Source organism: Equus quagga, chromosome 11 (assembly GCF_021613505.1).
Source record: "Equus quagga isolate Etosha38 chromosome 11, UCLA_HA_Equagga_1.0, whole genome shotgun sequence".
In the NCBI taxonomy this organism is placed as follows: domain Eukaryota; kingdom Metazoa; phylum Chordata; class Mammalia; order Perissodactyla; family Equidae; genus Equus; species Equus quagga.
This window is the reverse complement of record NC_060277.1, coordinates 65,611,804-65,632,355: the sequence shown is the minus strand read 5'-3', so window position 1 is coordinate 65,632,355 and position 20,552 is coordinate 65,611,804. Positions and strand designations below refer to the sequence as shown.

General features: G+C 37.4%; 1 protein-coding gene across 3 annotated transcripts in view; it reads left to right on the top strand.

Moving 5' to 3' along the window:
• NDEL1 (nudE neurodevelopment protein 1 like 1) overlaps positions 1-20,552 on the top strand; it is a 36,905-nt gene that overhangs the window by 6,932 nt on the left and 9,421 nt on the right. For 2 of the 3 annotated variants that reach the window (XM_046675211.1, XM_046675212.1), the window contains exons 2-8: positions 1,123-1,219; positions 2,332-2,485; positions 3,411-3,559; positions 5,311-5,447; positions 8,761-8,934; positions 12,434-12,525; positions 17,033-17,184. In XM_046675211.1, coding sequence (XP_046531167.1) covers positions 1,134-1,219; positions 2,332-2,485; positions 3,411-3,559; positions 5,311-5,447; positions 8,761-8,934; positions 12,434-12,525; positions 17,033-17,184 — 944 coding nt within the window. In that variant the 5' untranslated portion in view covers positions 1,123-1,133. Of the gene's footprint in view, positions 1-1,122; positions 1,220-2,331; positions 2,486-3,410; positions 3,560-5,310; positions 5,448-8,760; positions 8,935-12,433; positions 12,526-17,032; positions 17,185-20,164; positions 20,200-20,552 lie in introns of all 3 variants that reach the window. The other variant, XM_046675213.1, reaches the window with a different exon arrangement.

Sequence of the window (20,552 nt, the reverse complement as noted above, 5' to 3'; positions counted from 1 at the left end):
AGTAAGTATTATTGCGTTTCTGCTATTGGGTAGGCATTGTGCTGGGGTAGACATAAGAATAATACACAGCCTAATGAGGTGTAAGCAAATGCATAGTAATGTGGCAGGTATGTTCATGAAAGCATATGTGGGGTATAGAGGTAGCCAAGAATGTGGGAGATTTCAGTGCTATCTGGGTGAGGGCAAGAAAGGCTTTCTGGAAAAGATGACAGCTAAGTTTGAAAGGATAAATAGGAGCTTTCCAAATGCACGAGGAAGGGAGAGCCATTCCAGGTAGAGAAAATATCCAGACCTGAAACGGAATGGTGTGTTATGATGATCTTGAACAGTACTGCTGGACTATAAAGTTGGGATGCTTGGGGGAGGCGGTTGTAGGAGATAAGACTGAAACTCTCTGGGCATGAATCTAGAGCGAGCCCAGTGTCTTTGATAGTCCATCTGGCCTGACAATCACTGGGAGTTTTGGATAGTCAGTCCAAATGCATGCTTAACTAGATACTTTTTCCCTCTCTCTGAACATTTTGGGAGAAGAACCAAGATGAAAGAACATTGAAGTTGGGGGATTAGTGCACTTATGGAGGAAGCTTTGGAGTTGAAAGATAATTAACAGGAAGTTTTTAGAAATGTAATAATGGTAAATTATTGGGAACGTGGTGTCTGATCTCCTAGTAGGGTCACCTGGTATAAAATATTTCAAGCAGATGTTTTGAAGCAATTGTATAACAGAGAAGGACGTGCAGTAGCAGCAGCTCTGAGAATAAGCTTGTTTCTGTCACCTGATTCCCAGAAGACCAGTTGGCTGGAAACCAACTCCTGGAGCCTTGTGTGCAGGATGATTCTGTGGGGCCAGTTCACCCAGATCTTAGTGCTTCAACTGAAAGTGCTTCGTGTGGCTTTGTACCAAAGGACTTTGGATCTCCTCTGCTATCGTGACCTCATCCATAATATTGGTGTTCCCTGAGAGTGGGGCAGGGAAGTGATTTGTGTGTCTGAATTATAATAAACTACTCTTAGAGTCTTTCATGTTTAACTCCCTCCAATGCTGCAAACTTAGTGTTGCAGATTTTATACTTTTACTTAGATTCCTGTGTTCTCTATTAATTTGTCTTTAATATTTCACAGGCTTTCTGATCATGGATGGTGAAGATATACCAGATTTTTCAAGTTTAAAGGAGGAAACTGCTTATTGGAAGGAACTTTCCTTGAAGTATAAACAAAGGTAGGGTTGAAAAGCATCCTAAAAATAGAGGAGGGCATTTGGAATACACCATCTCTAGCTTGGGCTTTTTGTTTTTTTAGCATAAAGCTAAATTTAGAGTTTCAGATTTAGGATTGGGATTCTAGAAATAGTCATAACATTGCTTGTATTTAAATAGTATAAAAATGTGGTAAGTCTTTATATTACTCAAATTATTGAAATAGCAAGAAAACTTAGTGTTGTTTGTGGTAGTTTACCTTCCTTTATGCATATTACTCGCGTTGACCATCTTTGGCCTGCTGCATGTACAGTGATTCTGCTGCATCGTTCTGGCCTTTTGGAGATGCTGATAAGCTGTGTCGTGCTCCGTACAGCAGACTGTAGTTCTCTTCAGGCAGGCGTCACCAGTGTCTGGAGCCAGCAGAGCTTTAAGGGAGGGAGAAGAGCTGTAAGGATGTAGAACATTTTATAAAATCTCAGTTATTTTAATTAGTTGGGAAAACTTTTAGGTAATAACATTTTGAAGTACCGAAACTTGTCTTAAATTTCTTTTTAAAATGGAATCCTAAAATGTATATGTATTTTCCTGCTTTGGTTAACAGAGTTTACTAAGCCTTACCAAACCTTTTATTGCTATGTATTGTTATTGCTGAAGCCAGTTATTATGTTGTGCCAGGGAATATAGAAAGTGTGTGTCAGTGGCAGGGGTTCTTAATCTTTTTTGTGCCAAAGATGCCTTAACATGCTTGGGAAGCATATAGACCCCTTCTCAGAATAACATTTTAAAATGCATAAGGTTAAATAATAGAATTATGAAGGAAACCAAGTATATTGAAAAACACTTATCTAAATATTAAACTAATTTTATAGTATAAGAATATGTGCTTCTTTATGAATATATTAAATAAGAAAGATCTAGGGGTGACTGTACAAAATGTAAGTCCTTTTGAGGCTTATAACTCATTTTCATTGAACCCTGAATGTAGAGTAAGAGATGCAAAACAGATTGTATTGTTTAGTATATTTTATGATAGCATAACATTCAGGCAAAAATTATTGAATATATAATCATCTTCAAGGTGATCCTTATGGTTCCTACTATAACTCATCTTTCCCACTTTGTTTCTGATTAGCTTCCAGGAGGCTCGGGATGAGCTAGTTGAATTCCAGGAAGGAAGCAGAGAATTAGAAGCAGAGTTGGAGGCACAATTAGTACAGGCTGAACAAAGAAATAGAGACTTGCAAGCTGATAACCAAAGACTGAAATATGAAGTGGAGGCATTAAAGGTAATTGTGACAATAGAAGCAGTGTGTAATGTGCTGGGTTTCATTAAAATGGGAAATATATTTTTTCACGTGGAGCTTAAGAGCAGCAGGCAACAACAAAAAATAAAAAAGCTTAAAGCGAATTTTTGACATAAACTGTTTGCTTTTGCAGACTCAAGGGAAAAGTGGTTTAGCGTTTAGGAGTTCACTTAGAAACTCTATAGCTCTCAGTTTGCCTAGCTATACTGTTCCGAGCTATAATATTATGTTGTAGTTCCTATAATTTTCAAAGGCTGCCTGATTATTTGTTTTGACGGACTGTCTCATTCTTTGGTACTTTAAAATTTTATTTGTATGAAATACACATTTATTTAATTGTAGTTCATAGTCCCTTTAGTTTTGGAGTTTAGTTTGGATTTAAAAATTCCCTTCTAGAAAGGAATTTTCAGGAGTAAAGATTAACTCCTTTTGCTGCTCTTCACGACCTGCTTAGGCAAATGCTTGGAGTGTTTCTGTGTCTAGGGAGTGGGTAGGTTTGGGGACGGTGGGAATGGGCAGGTAAGGGGTAGGAAATTTGAACTCTGTCAGTCTGCTTCTTTATGCGTACCCTGGGCTGCATTCAGCCTGAGAACCCATAGGTTCCCCTGCCATAATTGGGGTTTTTGAGGCAATGGTTTCATTATTTTACTTCTTTTCAGAGAGATCGTTATTAGATTTCTTTCTGAGAGGATAATGATTGACTATTTAAATTCTATATGAGTTAAGGCACTAGGAATGAATGTGTCATTATTTCTAAACATTGTAAAAAGGAGAGGGGATACCATCAACACAGATGATGGGTGAATTCTTTGGACCCCCCAAGCCCCTCTTTAACTTGAGTTGCATCCTTTATTAAAGAAAACTATGTTAGTGACACATACTTTCCTTCCTATACCCATGCCCTCAGGAGAAACTAGAACATCAATATGCACAAAGCTACAAGCAGGTCTCAGTATTAGAAGATGATTTAAGTCAGACTCGGGCCATTAAGGAGCAGTTGCATAAGTATGTGAGAGAGCTGGAGCAGGCCAATGATGACCTGGAGCGAGCAAAAAGGTAAATGAATGATGTGCGTTTTGTTAGAATAACCAGAGTTGGCAAACAGTGATGAAAATCTATGTCTTTAGGCTCAACCTATCACCTAGATCTCAGTCACAGAGCATTTCCTTTTGGTTTCATGTCACCTGTAATTCAATACGTTGAAACTAACCAAAATCCTTATCTCCCCAGATAATGCCCTTCCAAGCTTTTCTTTCCATTTTTCTTTCTTTCATGTACCATTGTTCGTCCTGTTGGTTTTTTTTTTAAAAACACGTCTCATTTGTTCCTCAGTCTTTCCCTTTGTGTTCTCAATGCTATCATACTTTTTGTAGGTCCTCACATCTAATACCTGAATTCTGCAGTTATTTCCTAGCTAGTCTGCCTTTAAATTTTTATGCCTTTTTATTTTCTTCTGTTTTAATACTGATGGATAAATTTTTTTCAAAATACTGCTTTCATTATGATTTTGCTGAACAACCTATGGTAACTTGCTATTCCTCTGCCAAGCTTTATGTCTATAATTAGTTGTTTGTTAACGGCTCCAAACTTAATTCCTATTACTTTACAATTATTGTCTGATTTTTCTTTCCTTAATATTTGAGTGACTCTTAAATGTCTGATAGGATGCCGGAGTTGAGAATACAAAGATAAGCTAGCCACTGCCCTTAAGCGTGACAGATATGGACATTCCATATGGTAAATATTCTAGTAAAAGTGTGTACAAGCTGCCCCAGGCCATAGAGAAGGGAGTGCTGAAGTACCCTGGGGGAATTGGAGAAGCTGGGTCTGTGCGGAGGAGTAGAAGTTAACCAGCTGAAGAGAGAGGTGCAAAGGCAGAGAGGCAGGAAAGTGTGTGAGGTATTAATGTTTGACTTTGATTGAAGTGTATAGAGACAGTATGGCTGAGCAAGATGAGACTGGAAGATGGTCGGGGCCAGGTTGTGAAGAACCTTGTGTGCTATGTTCGGAAGTCATTCTATAGGCAGTGGGATTAAGGATTTTTTTAAACCAAGGAGTAATATCAGACTGTGATTTGAGAAGATGGTACTGAGGAACTGGAAGTAGGGAGGAAAAGATGTGAAGACCATTTAGGAGTAATCCAGGCGATGGATGAAGAATTAAGCCAGGGACAGAAGGTTGGAAGAGAGCAAATGGAATCGAGAGACGTTTTGACAGTTGACAGAACTTCATAAAATTGGACATGGCATTAGGAGTTCTAACTTGAAGTAAGGAAATTTTATTTCTGTAGCAGATAGCACGTAGTGGGTAGGGGACACATACTAGGTACATGTTGATATTTGTTGAATAAGTAAGATGAGAAATGCAGGAAGAAGAAAAGGGTTGGTAGGAAGAAAGTAAAAGGAGTGAGACCTGGGACGTCGTGTTTTAAACAAATTCTTGGTTAATTCTTACATACTCTGAAACTATTGAAAAGTTTTCTTCCTGACAATGTGTAAACTTGATTGTGTTGTGTTTAAAATCCAATGGGAGATATAAATTGTATAATAAGTGGCCTTCCTTTAAGGTACTTTAAGAAATTTTTAGATGGGAATTTAAGAGAAAAAAATATATTGAATGGCCTCAAATGATAATAGAGACACTAAATGCCACCAGAGGTCAGAAAGGGGTAAGATCATTCTCTTTCAACTGGGCCAGGCTTTCTAGGTCAGGAAACGACATGAGATAAACTGACAGTTACCTTTTGCGTTAACTATTTGCATGTTATTTATTTAATTCATGGCCTCGAATGTCTTTTTTTGTTTTAGGGCAACAATAGTTTCACTGGAGGACTTTGAACAAAGGCTAAATCAGGCCATCGAACGAAACGCATTTTTAGAAAGTGAACTTGATGAAAAGGAATCTTTGTTGGTCTCCGTCCAGAGGTTAAAGGATGAAGCAAGAGGTAAAGTAACTTAAAGAATATTTATCCTTTACCTTACTGACCCTAAGCCAGAATTCTAAGCTAGCTTCAGGATCAGCTTTCTAATGCTATACATTTATATGCTTTTGTCAGACACTATGCTAAGTGATTTTAATCTCTTAACTTACACTTAATTCCACTCTAGGAGGTAGGTATTGTTATCCCCATTTTGTAGATCAGAAAACTGAGGCACAGGGAGTTTGAGTTTTGTCCAAGGTCTTGTACCTGTCATTTGGGATTCAAACCCTGGTCTGTTTTCCAAAGCCTTAACCGCTACCACTGTGCGTATACTGCTTGGTTTGTTTGAGTTTTTTCCTTTTTGCTTCTTCCTAAATAACTTTTTGTTATGCAGATAATAGCATTACATATTATTATTGCCATATGCATATTATACATATAGTGAATATATACTTTCCTTTAAAATTCTCCTTCCCTCCCTCTTTTTTTTTAATGCAGGGTAGAATGCAGATTATTATAAAGAAGAACATAAAAATCACTGCCAATCCCTTTATCTTGAGAGAACCCACTAACAGTTTGGTGTGTTTTTTTCCAATGACTATACATAAACATACCTATATAGTTTTTTCCTTTATATGATTGGGACCACACTATATATACACACATATATTTTTTCTATTCTCCTTTTCTTCGCTCCTTAATATAGTGAATATAATTCATGCCATTAAAAAATCTTGTAAAACAGATTTTAAAAAATATATAATATGCTATTATATAAATTTGATGGATCCTTTATTATTGGTGGTTAACTTTTTGCTATAAATAGTGCTGTGAATAGGATCCTCGTACATAATTATTTAGGAGTATCTTAGATGATTTCCGTAGAATAGATTCTTAGAAGTGGCAAAGGATATAGATGTTTTTAATGGTCATAATAGACACTGCTAAATTACTTTTTAGATAAGTCAGTACCTTTACACTCCCTCTGGTAGTGATTGAGAGTGTCCCTCTCATACTGTTTACTAGTATTGTGAGTAATAAAAATAGATTTAAAAATTATTAAAAATCTATTTGAAAGTTTGAAATTGGTATCTCGTTTTTTAACTTGTAGTTCTTTGATTACTACTTGTGAAACTTTTTGTCCATTGTTTATTGGCTCTTAAAAACTGTTTTTTTCATGCCTTTTCCTTTTTTTAGGGGGAGGTTCTTTATCTGAAGAACTTCTTATAATTTATATAATAGATGAAATAGTAACTCTGTATCCTATTTATTTACTTACAATTGTGGTAAAAAAACATAAAATTTACCATCGTAACCATTGTTTTTCTTTTTTTATTGATTTGTAATAGTTTACAACATTGTGAAATTTCAGTTGTATGTTATTACTTGTCTGTCACCATATAGGTGCTCCCTCTCACCCCCTGTGCTCTCCTCCAGGCCCCTCCCCCTGGTAACCACTGAACTGTTCTCTTTGTGTGTTTATCTTCCACATATGAGTGATATCATCTGGTGTTTGTCTTTCTCTGTCTGGCTTATTTTGCTGAACATAATACCTTCCAGGTCTATCCATGTTGTTGCGAATGGGACGATTTTGTCTTGTTTTTATGGCTGAGTAGTATTCTGTTGTATATATATACACCACATCTTTATCCAGTCATTGGTACATCGGCACTGGAGTTGCTTCCATGTCTTGGCTATTGTGAATAATGCTGCAATGACCATAGGGGTGCATAAGTCATTTTTGAATTGTTGATTTTATGTTCTTTGGATAGATACCCAGTAGTGGGATAGCTGGGTCATATGGTATTTCTAGTTTTAGTTTTTTAAGAAATCTCCATACTGTTTTCCATAGTGGCTGCACCTGTTTGCATTCCCACCAGCAGTGAAGGAGGGTTCCCTTTTCTTCACAAACTCTCCAACATTTGTTATTTTCTGTTTTAGTGATTATAGCCATTTTAACAGGTGTAAGGTAGTATCTTTGGGTAGTTTTGATTTGCATTTCTCTGATGATCAGTGATGTTGAGCAACTTTTCATGTAGCTATTGGCCATCTGTATATCTTCTTTGGAAAAATGTCTGTTGATATCCTCTGCCCATTTTTTGATGGGGTTGTTTGAATTTTTGTTGTTCAGTTGTGTGACTCCTTTATATATAATGGAGATTAACCGCTTGTCAGATAATATGGTTTGCAGTTATTTTCTCCCAGTTGATGGGTTATCTTTTTGTTTTGATCCTGGTTTCCTTTGCCTTGCAGAAGCTCCTTAGTCTACCATCTTAACCATTTTTAAGTGTAGAATTCAGTAGCGTTTAATTATATTCAAATTGTTGTGGAATAGATGGCTAGAACTTTTTCCTCTTGCAAAATTGAAATTATGCCTATTGAACATCAACTCCCCATTTCCCCTTTCCCCTAGCCCCCGGCAACCACAGTTCTACTTTCTTGTTGCTATGAGTGTGACTACTTTAGATACCTCATATAGGTGAAATCATACAGTATTTGTCGTTTTGTGACTGACTTATTTCACTTAGCATAATGTCCTCAAGGTTCATCCATGTTGTAGCATGTGTCAGAGTTTCCTTCCTTTTTAATTATGTGTATACCGTATTTTCTTTATTCATTTATCCATGGAGGGACATTTGGGTTGTGTCCACCTCTTGGCTATTGTGACTAATGCTGCAGTGAACTTCAATGTGCAAATATCTGTTTGAGATCCTACTTTGAGTTTTTTTGGATATATACCCAGAAGTGGGATAACTTTGTATCCTTTTTTAACATAAGCAAGTATTCTGTAGGTTAGTTGCATAACTGGAAAAGAAAAGATTAATTTTGTGTTAAAAATTCAGTATGTGAAAGCAAGAAAAAAATTTGCAACTATTCTGTTTCCTTTCTAAAACAAAATATTTCATAGTGATTATTTATGAAAAATACCAACACATTTAAAGTTAGAAAAATGCACTTCACTGATTTTGCGCTAATCCCCAAACTACATAATTTCAAAATAAAAGCAAGTGAGTTGGTAAAGAATATTTATTTTGTGTCATAGAGGTTCACTGTGAGTTCTGCTTTGGACTCTGCCCTGTTTCTTTTTGCGTATGGGCGTGGGTAACTGTTTTCTTAGGTTATTTTTTTTTTTGGTTAAACCATTTTTAAATTCTAAAAGATCATTTAGACAGTAGAGTTGTCATTTTTATTCCCCTAGAACTAAAAATTGTTGAATAGGAAATTTATTTTTGAGAAACGATAATTTAGGAAGAGTATCTCTATGGCATTTCAGATGTGGCTGCTTGTTTTATTTGCTTCCTCTAGTGACTGTTACTACCTTTGCAACATTTTGCAGATTTAAGACAAGAACTAGCAGTTCGGGAAAGACAACAGGAAGTAACCAGAAAGTCGGCTCCCAGTTCTCCAACTCTAGACTGTGAAAAGATGGATTCTGCTGTCCAAGCATCACTTTCTTTGCCAGCTACTCCTGTTGGCAAAGGAACAGAGAACAGTTTTCCTTCACCAAAAGGTTTGTAATGTCTTTTCTTTTTGAACCTGTGGTAAATTATCAATTTGAGAGGCTTTAAGCAATAATTCCAGTTTAAAAGTTGGTTAAATCTAGCACTGTGTGAAGCAGAAGGAATTGTTTTCCTAGGCCACTCACACAAAGGAAACAATGAAACGATGGCTACATTTAAGACAAGAGCAGCTTAATAAATTGAGATTTTAAAAAGTTAAACGTTTTTTAAAAAAGTTAATTTTTTGATTAGAGCAGTTATACACAGAATGTACAGAGACTCATCGAGTTAGCATTCACACGCATGTAAGATTGGCTTGGATTGACATGTCCATTCTATTACACGTTCCAATAGCTGCCATTTTCAGAGGTACATGCAGAGTAACTGATGAGTAGTACATAGAGAATATTCCTTTTGCCATCAGCCAGTGTGTTTTTTAATCCGGATAGGCAGAAAACCCATTTAGTAGCTACTAGACAGAACCTTAGAATGGAACCTTGAAGAACTTAATTCAGATTATTTAGTTTTTGCAGCTTGCAGATTGTATTTCAGCTACTTCCTCTCCCCTATACTTTTTTCTCCCCAAGTGGAAGCTATCTTTCTTCCTGCCTCTTTTTAAAATAGTCATGTGTCACTTAACAGTGGCGATGTGTTCTGAGAAATGTGTTGTTAGACGATTTTGTTGTGTGAACGTCATAGAGTGTACTTACGAAACCTAGATGGTATAGCCTACTACACACCTAGACTATGTAGTACCAATCTTGTGGGACCACTGTTGTATATGTGGTCCATTGTTGACCGACACGTTGTTATGTGGCACATGACCATATAAGATTTTATCTTCCAGAGTGATATGAGGAGGTTTTATGTCTGGGCAATTAGCACAGTAAGCTCTCTGTATGATGCTGCCCAATAGAGTAGCCAGTAGCCACATGTGACTATTTAAATTTACATTTTTATCAATTTAAATGAATTACATTTGAAATTCTGTTTCTCAGTTGCATTAGCCACATTTTAAGTGATCAATAGCCCTTGAATAGATAATTCACCCTATCTTCACCTTGTTAGGAGGTGAGATTAGTTAAGGCAAGTGGAAATGCTATATGGTTGTAAGATGTTACTAATTGTACTAGTATGTGCTGAGTTTGCTGCTGAGCACATAGAGCAGGCAGTACATAGATTATAGCAGTCGTCAGAATCCTTTGCTGTCCATTTTTCAGAATGCCTGCTTGTATATTTGAGGACCTCAGAATTACTAACATTTGAGAATGAACAAAATTTTGCTTTTATGTTACTAATTAGAGTATGCAGAGGAGTTCTGAAAATTCTTTAGTTGAGCACTAATCAGAATAGTCAGGAGCCTCAGTCGAGGTAACACCCAGAGGAGGTGAACATTGGTTGAGCTCCTTAGAGTTTTCATTCAGGGACTTGGTGGGGAGGGCATCAACAGGACATAGAGCTCAATTCTGGCACAGAATTAAGGATGTCAACCCTAAGGCAGTAATATTTGTCCAAAGAGACACAATTTTAGACTGGAACTGATAGCATGAGCTTTCACCAACCTAAAAGCTGCTACATCCTGGATCACTGCAGTTTCATGACAAGGAAGTCAGCACAGACGTAGCAAGAAGCAGGAGTTTAGAGAAATCAGTGGCAAGATCTGAAGAGCCGATCTCTAAGAAGTGGTCTGTCTTTATTGCGTTTTATTGATATGATGCCTATTTTCAAAAAGCGTTTAAGACAACTTACTGTAAAAGCACAGATTTAATAATATCTAAAGTATACAATTTAAGGAGAATAGAAAGAAATGAGATCTAGAATCTCCTGCCAAGAAAAGTACAGCAGTTTATTCATATCACACTGAGCAGCTGATACACGCCATGCATTATTCTAGATGCTGGGCATACGTAGTAGTGAATAAGACAAAGCCCCTACCTTCAATGAGATGATGTGCTAGAGGACAAGGACAATAAATAAAAACAGCAACAGCAGCAACAAAAGCATTTTATGTGCTGGTTAGCACTCTGTAGAAAACAGATAAAAAATCATAAGCTAACATTTATCGAGCACTTACTATGTGCTAGGCATTTAAAAAATATATTAACTAATTTAAACTTCATAACTTTATGAGACAAGTGCTGTGATTAGCCCCCTTTTACATATGAGTAACTTACTCAAGGTCACACAGTTGCTAAGTGGCAGAGATGGATTTGTATCTAGCAGTTTAGCTCAAGAGCTCTTAAGCACTGTGCCATATTACCTCAAAAATAGATTGAAGAAATATGCACGATTGAAAACCTTTACTGAGGGGTGTGAAAGAAGAGGTGAATAAATATGCTGAATTCCATGATTCTGAATGGAAAGATTTAATTTTGTTGCAATATCCATTCTCTCCAAATTAACCAATAATTTAAATTTCTAATAAAAATCCTAACAGGATTTTGTAAGTTGGCAAGTTGATTTTGAAGTTACTCTGGAAGAGTAATGTGCAAGAATAGCCAAGAGAAGTTTGATATAGGTTAATAACAAGAAAAAACTTTGCCCTTCTAGATACCAAAATATATTTTAACACTATAATAATGAAAGCAGCATATTTCTAGTGGAAAAGAATAATAATTTAATGGAACCGAAATATTTAGGGAATTCAGTATATGATTTTACTGTCATTTCAGATGAGATGAGTCTTTACTAACTGGTATTAGGACAATTGGATATCCATTTGGAGGAAAAAAATTTAGATATTTGATGAGTTAAATGATCTGAGTGTAAAAAAAAATTTTAGGAAAACATTAGAAGAAAATATGGGGAATATTTTTATAATATTGAGGTGATGATGCCTAAGGCTTCCTCCCCAAGACACCAAGTTTAGAAGATGTGTCATACTGAGAAATTCAACGTGTAAGAGAAAGGGTGGATATCTGTAATGTATAGTGCCCTTGCAAATTGATAAAGGAAAGGCAACCCAGTAGAAAGAAGTGCAGACGATAAACAGATGCTTTCCAAAAGAGGAGATTCAAATGACTAGTCATTAAGGAAACAAAAATGAAAACAATATGACTATCAAATTGGCAAAAACAAACAAAAAAGATAATGTCTAATATTGAGGGCAGCAACATATAGACTGCTGATATTGGCACAATCTCTTTAGAGAGCATTTTGTCATTATCTATTAGGATGAAAAAAACGGGCACATCTTCTGACCCAGCAGTTTTATTTTTAGGAATCTCTTCTCCAGTAATAGTTGTCTAAATGTTTTAAGGGTATAGGTCCTTTTAGCATTATTTGTAATGATGAAAAATTGGATATAATCTCAATATCTATCCATCAGTTGGAGAACTGGTAAATGTTAAACGTTTATATAAGGTATAAAGTGGAATGGTATCTCCACTTTATGGTTTGGAATACTATATTGATTTTTCATTGAGTGTATACTGCTTTGTAATATCAACAACAAAACCCAAATGTAAAGGGAACTGCAAGGGTAATCACTTGCCTTTTGTTTTTCTCTAGCTATACCAAATGGTTTTGGTACCAGTCCACTAACTCCTTCAGCGAGGATATCAGCACTAAATATCGTGGGGGATCTCTTACGGAAAGTAGGGGTAAGCATTCAATTATTCATCACTAGGTGTTTCAACTGCCAAGGTGTTGAATTATTTCTTAATTTGAAATAAGGGAAGAAAAAAGGATACCTTCCTGTGGTAAAGGCTATAATTAAGCCGAGAAGCAAAAGCATCCAGTGACTAGCTGAGACTGGTCCAGATAAACACGTCTCGGGCTTGGGCTTGCTGGAGCCTCTGCAGAAGGCCCTGTGTGCCCAGCTCTTGAGTTCCCACTGCACATTCTTTGTGTTCCCCCTGGCTGTTTCTACATCATGACTCCTCCATTTTTGTCTAAAGTACTTCCTCTAAGGCCTGCTGTTTGTCTTATACCACTCTCTAATCCTGTTCTTTGCTGCTGTCTGCCATCCTCCTGGTCATCCCTTGAGCTTTCACTTTGTGGGACTTTAGCACTGATGGGGGGCATGGCTTCCTGCTCTCAGTCGTGCCTGTCTTACCTCAACTTCAGCGTTGTCTCCTTGTCTCTAATCTTGTATTCCAGAACAGTTGGGCGTTTGAAATAGTATACTTGTTTTCTGCTTATTCATTTTTTTACTTTGTGTAATACCTGCTCTTTGATCTTATCAAGAATAGCACTCTGTTTTTTTAGCCATTTCTTGCTTTCACTTTGTTTCCTACTCATCCCTGACCCCAGAGATCACTTATTCTGTCACTGTCGACTCATAGTCTCTTTGGCCATGGAGGAGACCTGCAGTCTGGATCAGTCAAGCAATTGGACTTCTCCTTCCCTGCATCCAGATCACTGGAAACAGTCATAGCCACGCAGATTTAAGCCTCGATGACAGTTAGCATTTCTAGTCTTAGTCGGTTCCCTTTCCTATTTCCCTCAGTGACTTTTACCTCTCTTTTCAGTAATCTACCCTTGAAACTTCCCACTATCCACCACCCCTTCACTTATTTTTTTGTGTGGGGCACTTTCTGAAAAAAGTAGAAACTGCATTATACTTTATATGAAGAAGAAATGGAAGGCTAAGATACGAGGTCCTATGTTTACCTTTTCTGGCTTATAAAATTATTTTTGAACCGTCAGATTAACTCTAAATCTGCATTTTAAAGTTAGTATAAAAAGTAATGTGCATAAGTCATTCACACAGTACACAGAGTAATTTTTCTTCACTCCTAAGATAGGCATTTTTTATCTCATTTGTTGTAAGAGTTGTATTTACCTCTGTAATTTGTAAAAATGTGCTTATCTTTCTGTATCTTGACTTACCGTCTTTAAACGAAAAGATGAGAAATTTAACTCACATCTTTCCAATTTGTTAAATTTTTACTTTTCATTCTTGTGTTGGTTATTTTTGTAATTTTATTTATTATTGTTATTTTTAAAGATTGGCACCTGAGCTAACATCAGTTGCCAGTCTTCGCTTTTTTATTTTTTTGCTTCCTCTTCTCCCCACTACATAGTTGTATATTCTAGCTGTGGGTCCTTCTGGTTGTGCTATATGGGATGCCGCCTCAGCATGGCCTGATGAGTGGTGCTGTGTCTGTGCCCAGGATCCAAACCAGCAAAACCCTGGGCCGCCAAAGTGGAGTTTGGGAACTTAATCACTTGGCCATGGAGCCAGCCCCTTTAATTTTAAATAACATGCTTAAACCTCTGTTTCTGAATTTATTAGATTAGATCTCCATTCCCTGTGTGTATGTCTTTCTCTGTCCCTTCTTGAACTCTCCATTGGTTGGTTATGAAAATTAGTCATTTGCATGTGCAATATTATGCCCATGTATATATTATTTTCTGCATAATCTTAGAGGAGGAGCTGGGATCTTGGGTTGTTTTATTTGTGCCGTTCACCAGATATTTCAAGCATTTTGTTTTTTATCATTTATTCAAAATCATCTTAGGTTTTTTCATATTTGTGTCATAGCTGACTTATATGCCTTTTTCTTAGTGTTTCTAATTACTTTTTTTTCTTGTGCCTAGAAGAAACATACCCTTTCTTTGCTATATATCTTACATCTTCCAGCTTCTTATTCACCCTTTTTGCCAAATGCTCTGATATGCTTGCTTCTAGGGCTGGTGCACTGGTCACACTTGAATTTCTCTTCATTATACTCTTAGGTTAGTTCTGCCTATTCGTGGACCCCATGTCGTGACATCTTTCTTTGTTCCTTGTTTGTTTTACTTTGGCACCTTAAGTAGTGTATTCAGAAATGGTGCATGAAAGTTGAACTTGGAGTCCTTGCATGGTTCACCTATTCAGCTGACAGTCTGTTTTCTAAGATGCCATCAAAATTTTTGGTCTGCTGTTATCTGCCAGTTCCTGCAGGCTTTTATGAATATTTCATTTTCTGCTTCTTTGTACTACTTTGTCTACTGACTTGACCTGGAAGCCCTATCCCCACTCTTGCATCCTCTTCCACTGAGAGATCAAGGCCATCTGATTTAAACTTATTTGCTCTCCTCTCTTACCTTCTTTTGTTACTCTCCTATTATTAGTTCTGCTTGTGGCCATTCTTTCTTTTTTTTCACTGGTAAAAGTATCCAGTTCCTGCCCATGGCTAATTTTGTTCCCCTGTGCTTTGGGTTTCATTCCTTCCACCCTTCTCATCCTTATTTCTCCTGTATCATCAGCCTTTTACTATGTATTTGTAATATTTATATGTAATATTTATGTATGACACATTATGTGTTATATGCATATATACTTTATATGTAATATTTATGTATTACATATTATATACACAATTTTTTAATCTTAAAAAGCAAAACTAAAAGCAGCTATTCTTTCCTTTTACCCTACATCTCTCTTTAATTATCCTATTTCTCTCTTCCCTTCACAGCCTAGCTTTTTGAAAGCATGTCTCCATTTATTATTAGTGTTTTTGACTGCATTCGCGCTCCCCAGACATACCAATCTGGGCTCTGTTTCCTGCTCACTCCACTAAAATTGCTCATTGATCTCATTGCTGTCAAAACCAATGGATGCTGTTCTGTCCTAATTTTACTTGAAACATTAAACACTGACCTTTTTGTTGAAATGCCTTCTTTTCTCTGCTTCTCTGATGCTGTGTCATGTCTGCTTTCCACCTTCCTGTACATTTCTCCTTGTCATCTTGTTGGGTTACATCTGTTCACCCTTTCAGTGTTGATTTTACTCAGAGTTCTGCCCTTGATTTTCTGATCTTATTCACAACCGTGATTTCTTCTACTACCTGGTGTGCCTATCTTCTAAATCTTGATTTCTAGACCACCCTTTTCCCGAGTGCCAGACCAGTATTATACTTGGATGTCTCACTGACGCCTCAAACACAATTTGTAGTCTGCTGTATGATAGATGCTCAACAAATATTTAAGTGAAAGAATGAGTGTCTTAAATATAGGAAATTAATGGCTCTCAATTTTTACTGTGTATGTGTATATTTAACAAGTTGCTGAAATAATGTTTATTCAGAGCTTATCCTATAAGGTCATTACCTCTCCTCCTTCTTCCTGTTGTTATTTTGCTAGGTCATTGTACTTTTGTTATAGGGAAGGAGAAGAGAAAAGTTTCAGTCTGTTTTTTTTTTTTGCTGTTTTTTAACAGCTCTTATTGAAATTATGGGGGGAGGATTCTCAAAGTGAAATACATGTTATCCGTGAATTTAATTTATCCACCCTCCCAATCCCTCAGTGTCATGGATAATAGGAATGGACTGTTTTTTTTTTTCATGGATTATATTCCCTCCTCCCCCGCTTTTTTTAATTCTGGGGAGAGGGGTTTGATTTAGTCGAAGTGTTTCTGGGAAAGGGGGAGTTGATGATATCTGTGTGTGATAGAAATAGATGAGAAACTCCTGTTCTCTTCTTGTTATCTGTTTTTTTGTAGAGCCTGGCACTGGCCAGGTGTTGTGGTGACAGGTGCTAAGAAGGGCACCCAATTTAGAGGTAAATGCTAAGGGGCCAGTGTCATTTTCAGGTGAATTATTTAATTATATACAATGGGTATCAGTTAGACATTTTAAAGTGTGCTCGCAGAAATAGAATAGCTTTTAACTTCATATGAGGTGTTGTGAATGCACTGAATCCATTATGGTGCAGTAGAAACAACTAAACTGAAGCCCGACACAAAGAGTTGGCTACATTAAAAAAATCCTCAAGTGATGCTTTTTCATTCTTTATAGTGCTTGCTCCTAACACACGCACACACCCCCAACCAGCCAAGTAACAAACAGTGCACAACTCAGAAAGAAACAATAGATAGGGCTGGGACACCTGGGGTCCGTCTCTGTCTACTGTGCCACATTTTTCTTAGTTGTGAGGTGAGGACTATATCTGTATCCCTGTGATACTGAGAGGAATAAATAAAATATTCTGAGCTCTTTAGAAAGGGAATCAGCACGAACATTCCCTCTTTCTCTTAGAGCAGTGATTGATTATGGCCTAAATAGCCACCATTATCAACCGAGGGAGTAAGTTTTGAGTCTTGAAATAGAAATGGTTTGAAATGCAAATTTTTATGTGTAGCTACTGTTTTGACAACCAAATCATTCCTTTTTCATTTTGTAGGCTCTAGAATCCAAATTAGCAGCTTGCAGGAATTTTGCAAAGGACCAAGCATCACGAAAATCCTATATTTCAGGGAACGTTAACTGTGGGGTGATGAATAGCAACGGCACAAAGTTCTCTCGATCAGGGCATACGTCTTTCTTTGACAAAGGGTAAGTCTTGGAAATTTTACATGATAATTTTTTGAGTAGTAAAGTTGCACATTATTAAGTGAGCTTATTAAAGCTATGAAAAGGTAAACTCAGTTTGATTAACCCTCCTGAAGCCTGTTCTATCGTTCATATCTCAGGGGACATGAAATCCGTTGTTGTCTTCTAGTCCCCTTGGAGTCTATTGCTCTGGGAACCCTGACTCTGAAGCTTCTGTCCTGGGAAGCAGACTCTTGAAAGGCAGCAGTGCTAGGCTCTAGGGCTTAAAGGTGACTGTGATGTGGTCCTTGTTCTCAAGGTGCTTAGAGGCTTCGTACACTTTCTTAGCAAATACTTGTTAAAGGTAGAAGAGAACCATTATCATGTATATGCAACCTCTGAAACAAAGCCCCTGACAGAAGATTTAAAAAAATAGGAAATCACTGGATCAAATACAGTTTGGGAGACACAACTTTTGTGTAATGTGAAGATTTTTTTGGGGAATTGAGAATTAAAAAGAAATTGTCTTAAGGTTGAAGCAGCAATACGTCCTTAATGCAAAAAAATTTCAGTTGGTACAGAGGTATATAAAGTTAAAAGTAAATGTGTTCTGTTTTCACACTATTTTTGCATCCTTGCAGTTATTCCTGGGCATATGAAATCATATTTTAATGCATCTGCTATACGCTTTTAAATATTTATGGGATTATGCTTTAAATACTGCTCTGCAACATACCTATCATGACTTATACTGCCAATATCTTTTCATGTCATACGTATTATTCTACCTTAATTTAAAAAAGAAAAAACACTCCATGGTTACATTCTTGTATAGGTATGCCTTAGTTTAGGTAACTAGGACCTGTGGTCTGGGGATGCTGACCATGTTACCCAAGGTAGCTGTTACTGAACAGCAGCTGAAGCACCATGATCCCTTGCCACTGTCTCTTCTTTGAGTTGTAGAGGCCGTTCTTTCTTATTGTCCTGCGAAAGCAATGCAGATACCACTCTAGAAATTTTCAGTTTCTTAAAGGAGCTTGTGTTCTCTGTTTCCCTCAAGAACTGTGGCGCATTTGTGGAGGACCTGATTTGGTCCATAGTCCACTCTAAAAAGCTTATTCTCCATCCTTGTGGAGTGGAGTGTTCTGCTTTCTCTCTCTCTCGCTTAAGAGAATTCTACCTTGAAGTATTAAGGAGCGCATTCTAAAATACCAATATGTAAATCAGAACTTTATTTATAGACATTTCATTAAAAGCACAATCTAAAATATCAATGTATAAATCAGAACTTTATTCTAACTATTGGGGCTCCTCAAGGGGAGTAAGAATAAAATTAATTTTCCTCAGGTTTAGGAGTTTCAGGCAAACTTGAGGAGTTCTCCTTTTTATACTATAACAGTAAATGAAATAAGTAGATATTTTTACGTTAGAGATACCGTTTCCCCCAAACAATACAGGGAAAGTTTAGAGGTAGTTTTCATCAGTGTTGGAAACAGTGCCCAGTATTTTTCCCTACAACTTGTAATTACCTCCAGTAGAGTAGTTGCTAGTCTCTATCTGGAATCCTATTTCTTGGTGGGTCTTGGGCACCTTATGACATGAGAACAGGTGTGAACTGTAAGTGGATAGGTCGGACAGATGCCTTTGCATGTGGAAAGTCCTAGAAGAGCCCTGCTGCAGGCGAGATAACATTGTCAGGTCAAGCTCACTGCTGCTCTCTTCCTTAGAGACCCCTGGTACAGACCACTAGAGTAGTGACTGCCCAGAGATGAACCCAGTCTTAGGTAGATGCAGAGGATTCAGTGTAAGCTAAACCAGGAGTGGGCTTTGGACACTGTGATGGAGTCCCTGTCCCCTGAGGAGCATTCTAGATGCAGGTGCTTATTCCTGCACTGAAGCTGGAAATGTGCTTCCTGATAGAAGCAGTTACAGATGATATTTAGTTTTGGTTTACATAGAGCAAACTTTTAATTGTACTGTTTCTATTAGGAATTAAATATACTTTTGTGGTCTGGCCTTTGTGCAAGGGTTTCGTTTATAGGATAAATGGATTGTATATACACACTCACATATTATGTTTGTTTGGTCACCATATACCTGAGGGTAACTCTTGTGGGTTTTACTTCCTTGCTGCTTTGCTTTGGCTCTGGCCTGCCTGGCTTTTTACCTCTGGCCTTTCTTCCTGCTGATCTATTGACTAATAAAACCAAGATGGTATGTACCAGCTGCAAAAGGAAGGGGGGAAATATCCCACTCCCAGCTCCATTATTAAATCTGGCAGGTTAAAACAAAAAATGTCAGCTCTTATGGAAGTGTAGCTTGTAGTTTCAGCGTGAGAAGAAGCATTCCATTTTAAAAAGCATTCTGCTCTAGAACTTGCCTGCCCTGCCCCTCACTCCTAAGGAGTCTGTCTGTAGGTAGCACTGTCTCTATAGTTTTACTAGTGCTCCTATGGGAGCATGGTTTGGGGGAAAGAGTTAAAGTAGTTTGTGCGCGTGTGCATGTATATGAATGTGTGTGTATGCACCCCACCCTCACACCTCCCTCAAAATCTTCAGATGCCGTGAGGCCTTACCGCACAGAACAAATTGTCTTATTGTTATATGTTGCTTTATGGGATTTAAAATATTCTGTAGGTTCTGGTTATTTGAGGGCTCCTTGGAATCAGGATTTTATCTAGTCTGTGGTCACTTCTGCCAGTCCACCTAAAATATGGCCTGCTGGGCCTGCTTCCCAGGTGTTCTGTTTCCTCCAACCACTAATAGCCCTTCATATCATCATCTGAAAGGACACAAATTCATGTGTAGTACAGTCACTTGAATTCTCTCAAAAACATTTTTTCTCCCCATAGCTTTTATTTAGTTTCTTATCTATCACTTACCCTAATTTTGCAAGCCAGTCTAGTTTCTTTGGGGCTGGGTAGGTAGACATAGACTAATTTTAGGGCACAGTGTGAAAATAGTATTTGTATTACTGTTTAATGTTTTTTCCTTTTTTTTATTAGGCAAGAAAAAGTCATATTTCCCACGTTGTTCATGGGTAACTGAATTTGTTTGCTGTGCTCTTTTTCATTCTTTCTCAATCATGGTGTGTGATGGAAGACACATTAACAAGCTGGTTTTACTAACTGCATGGGGCTGACTCTGCTTTAACCAACTCCTGGCCCATGAGTGAGCTTTCGAGTTCCTCAGTAACTTGACTATATACCATTGTTATTGGTTCAGCTGTGCAAAACAAAAACAAATTAGTTGTAGTGGTCCTGGGGCGATTGTGAATAGAGGCCTGATGGCACTCTTGTTATGGAGTAGGGTACTGTAGTGATGATGCCAGGAATCTGAGGGTGGGGGTCTAGGGCTGCTGTCAGGTCCTGGGACCACATTGGACTGGCCTTT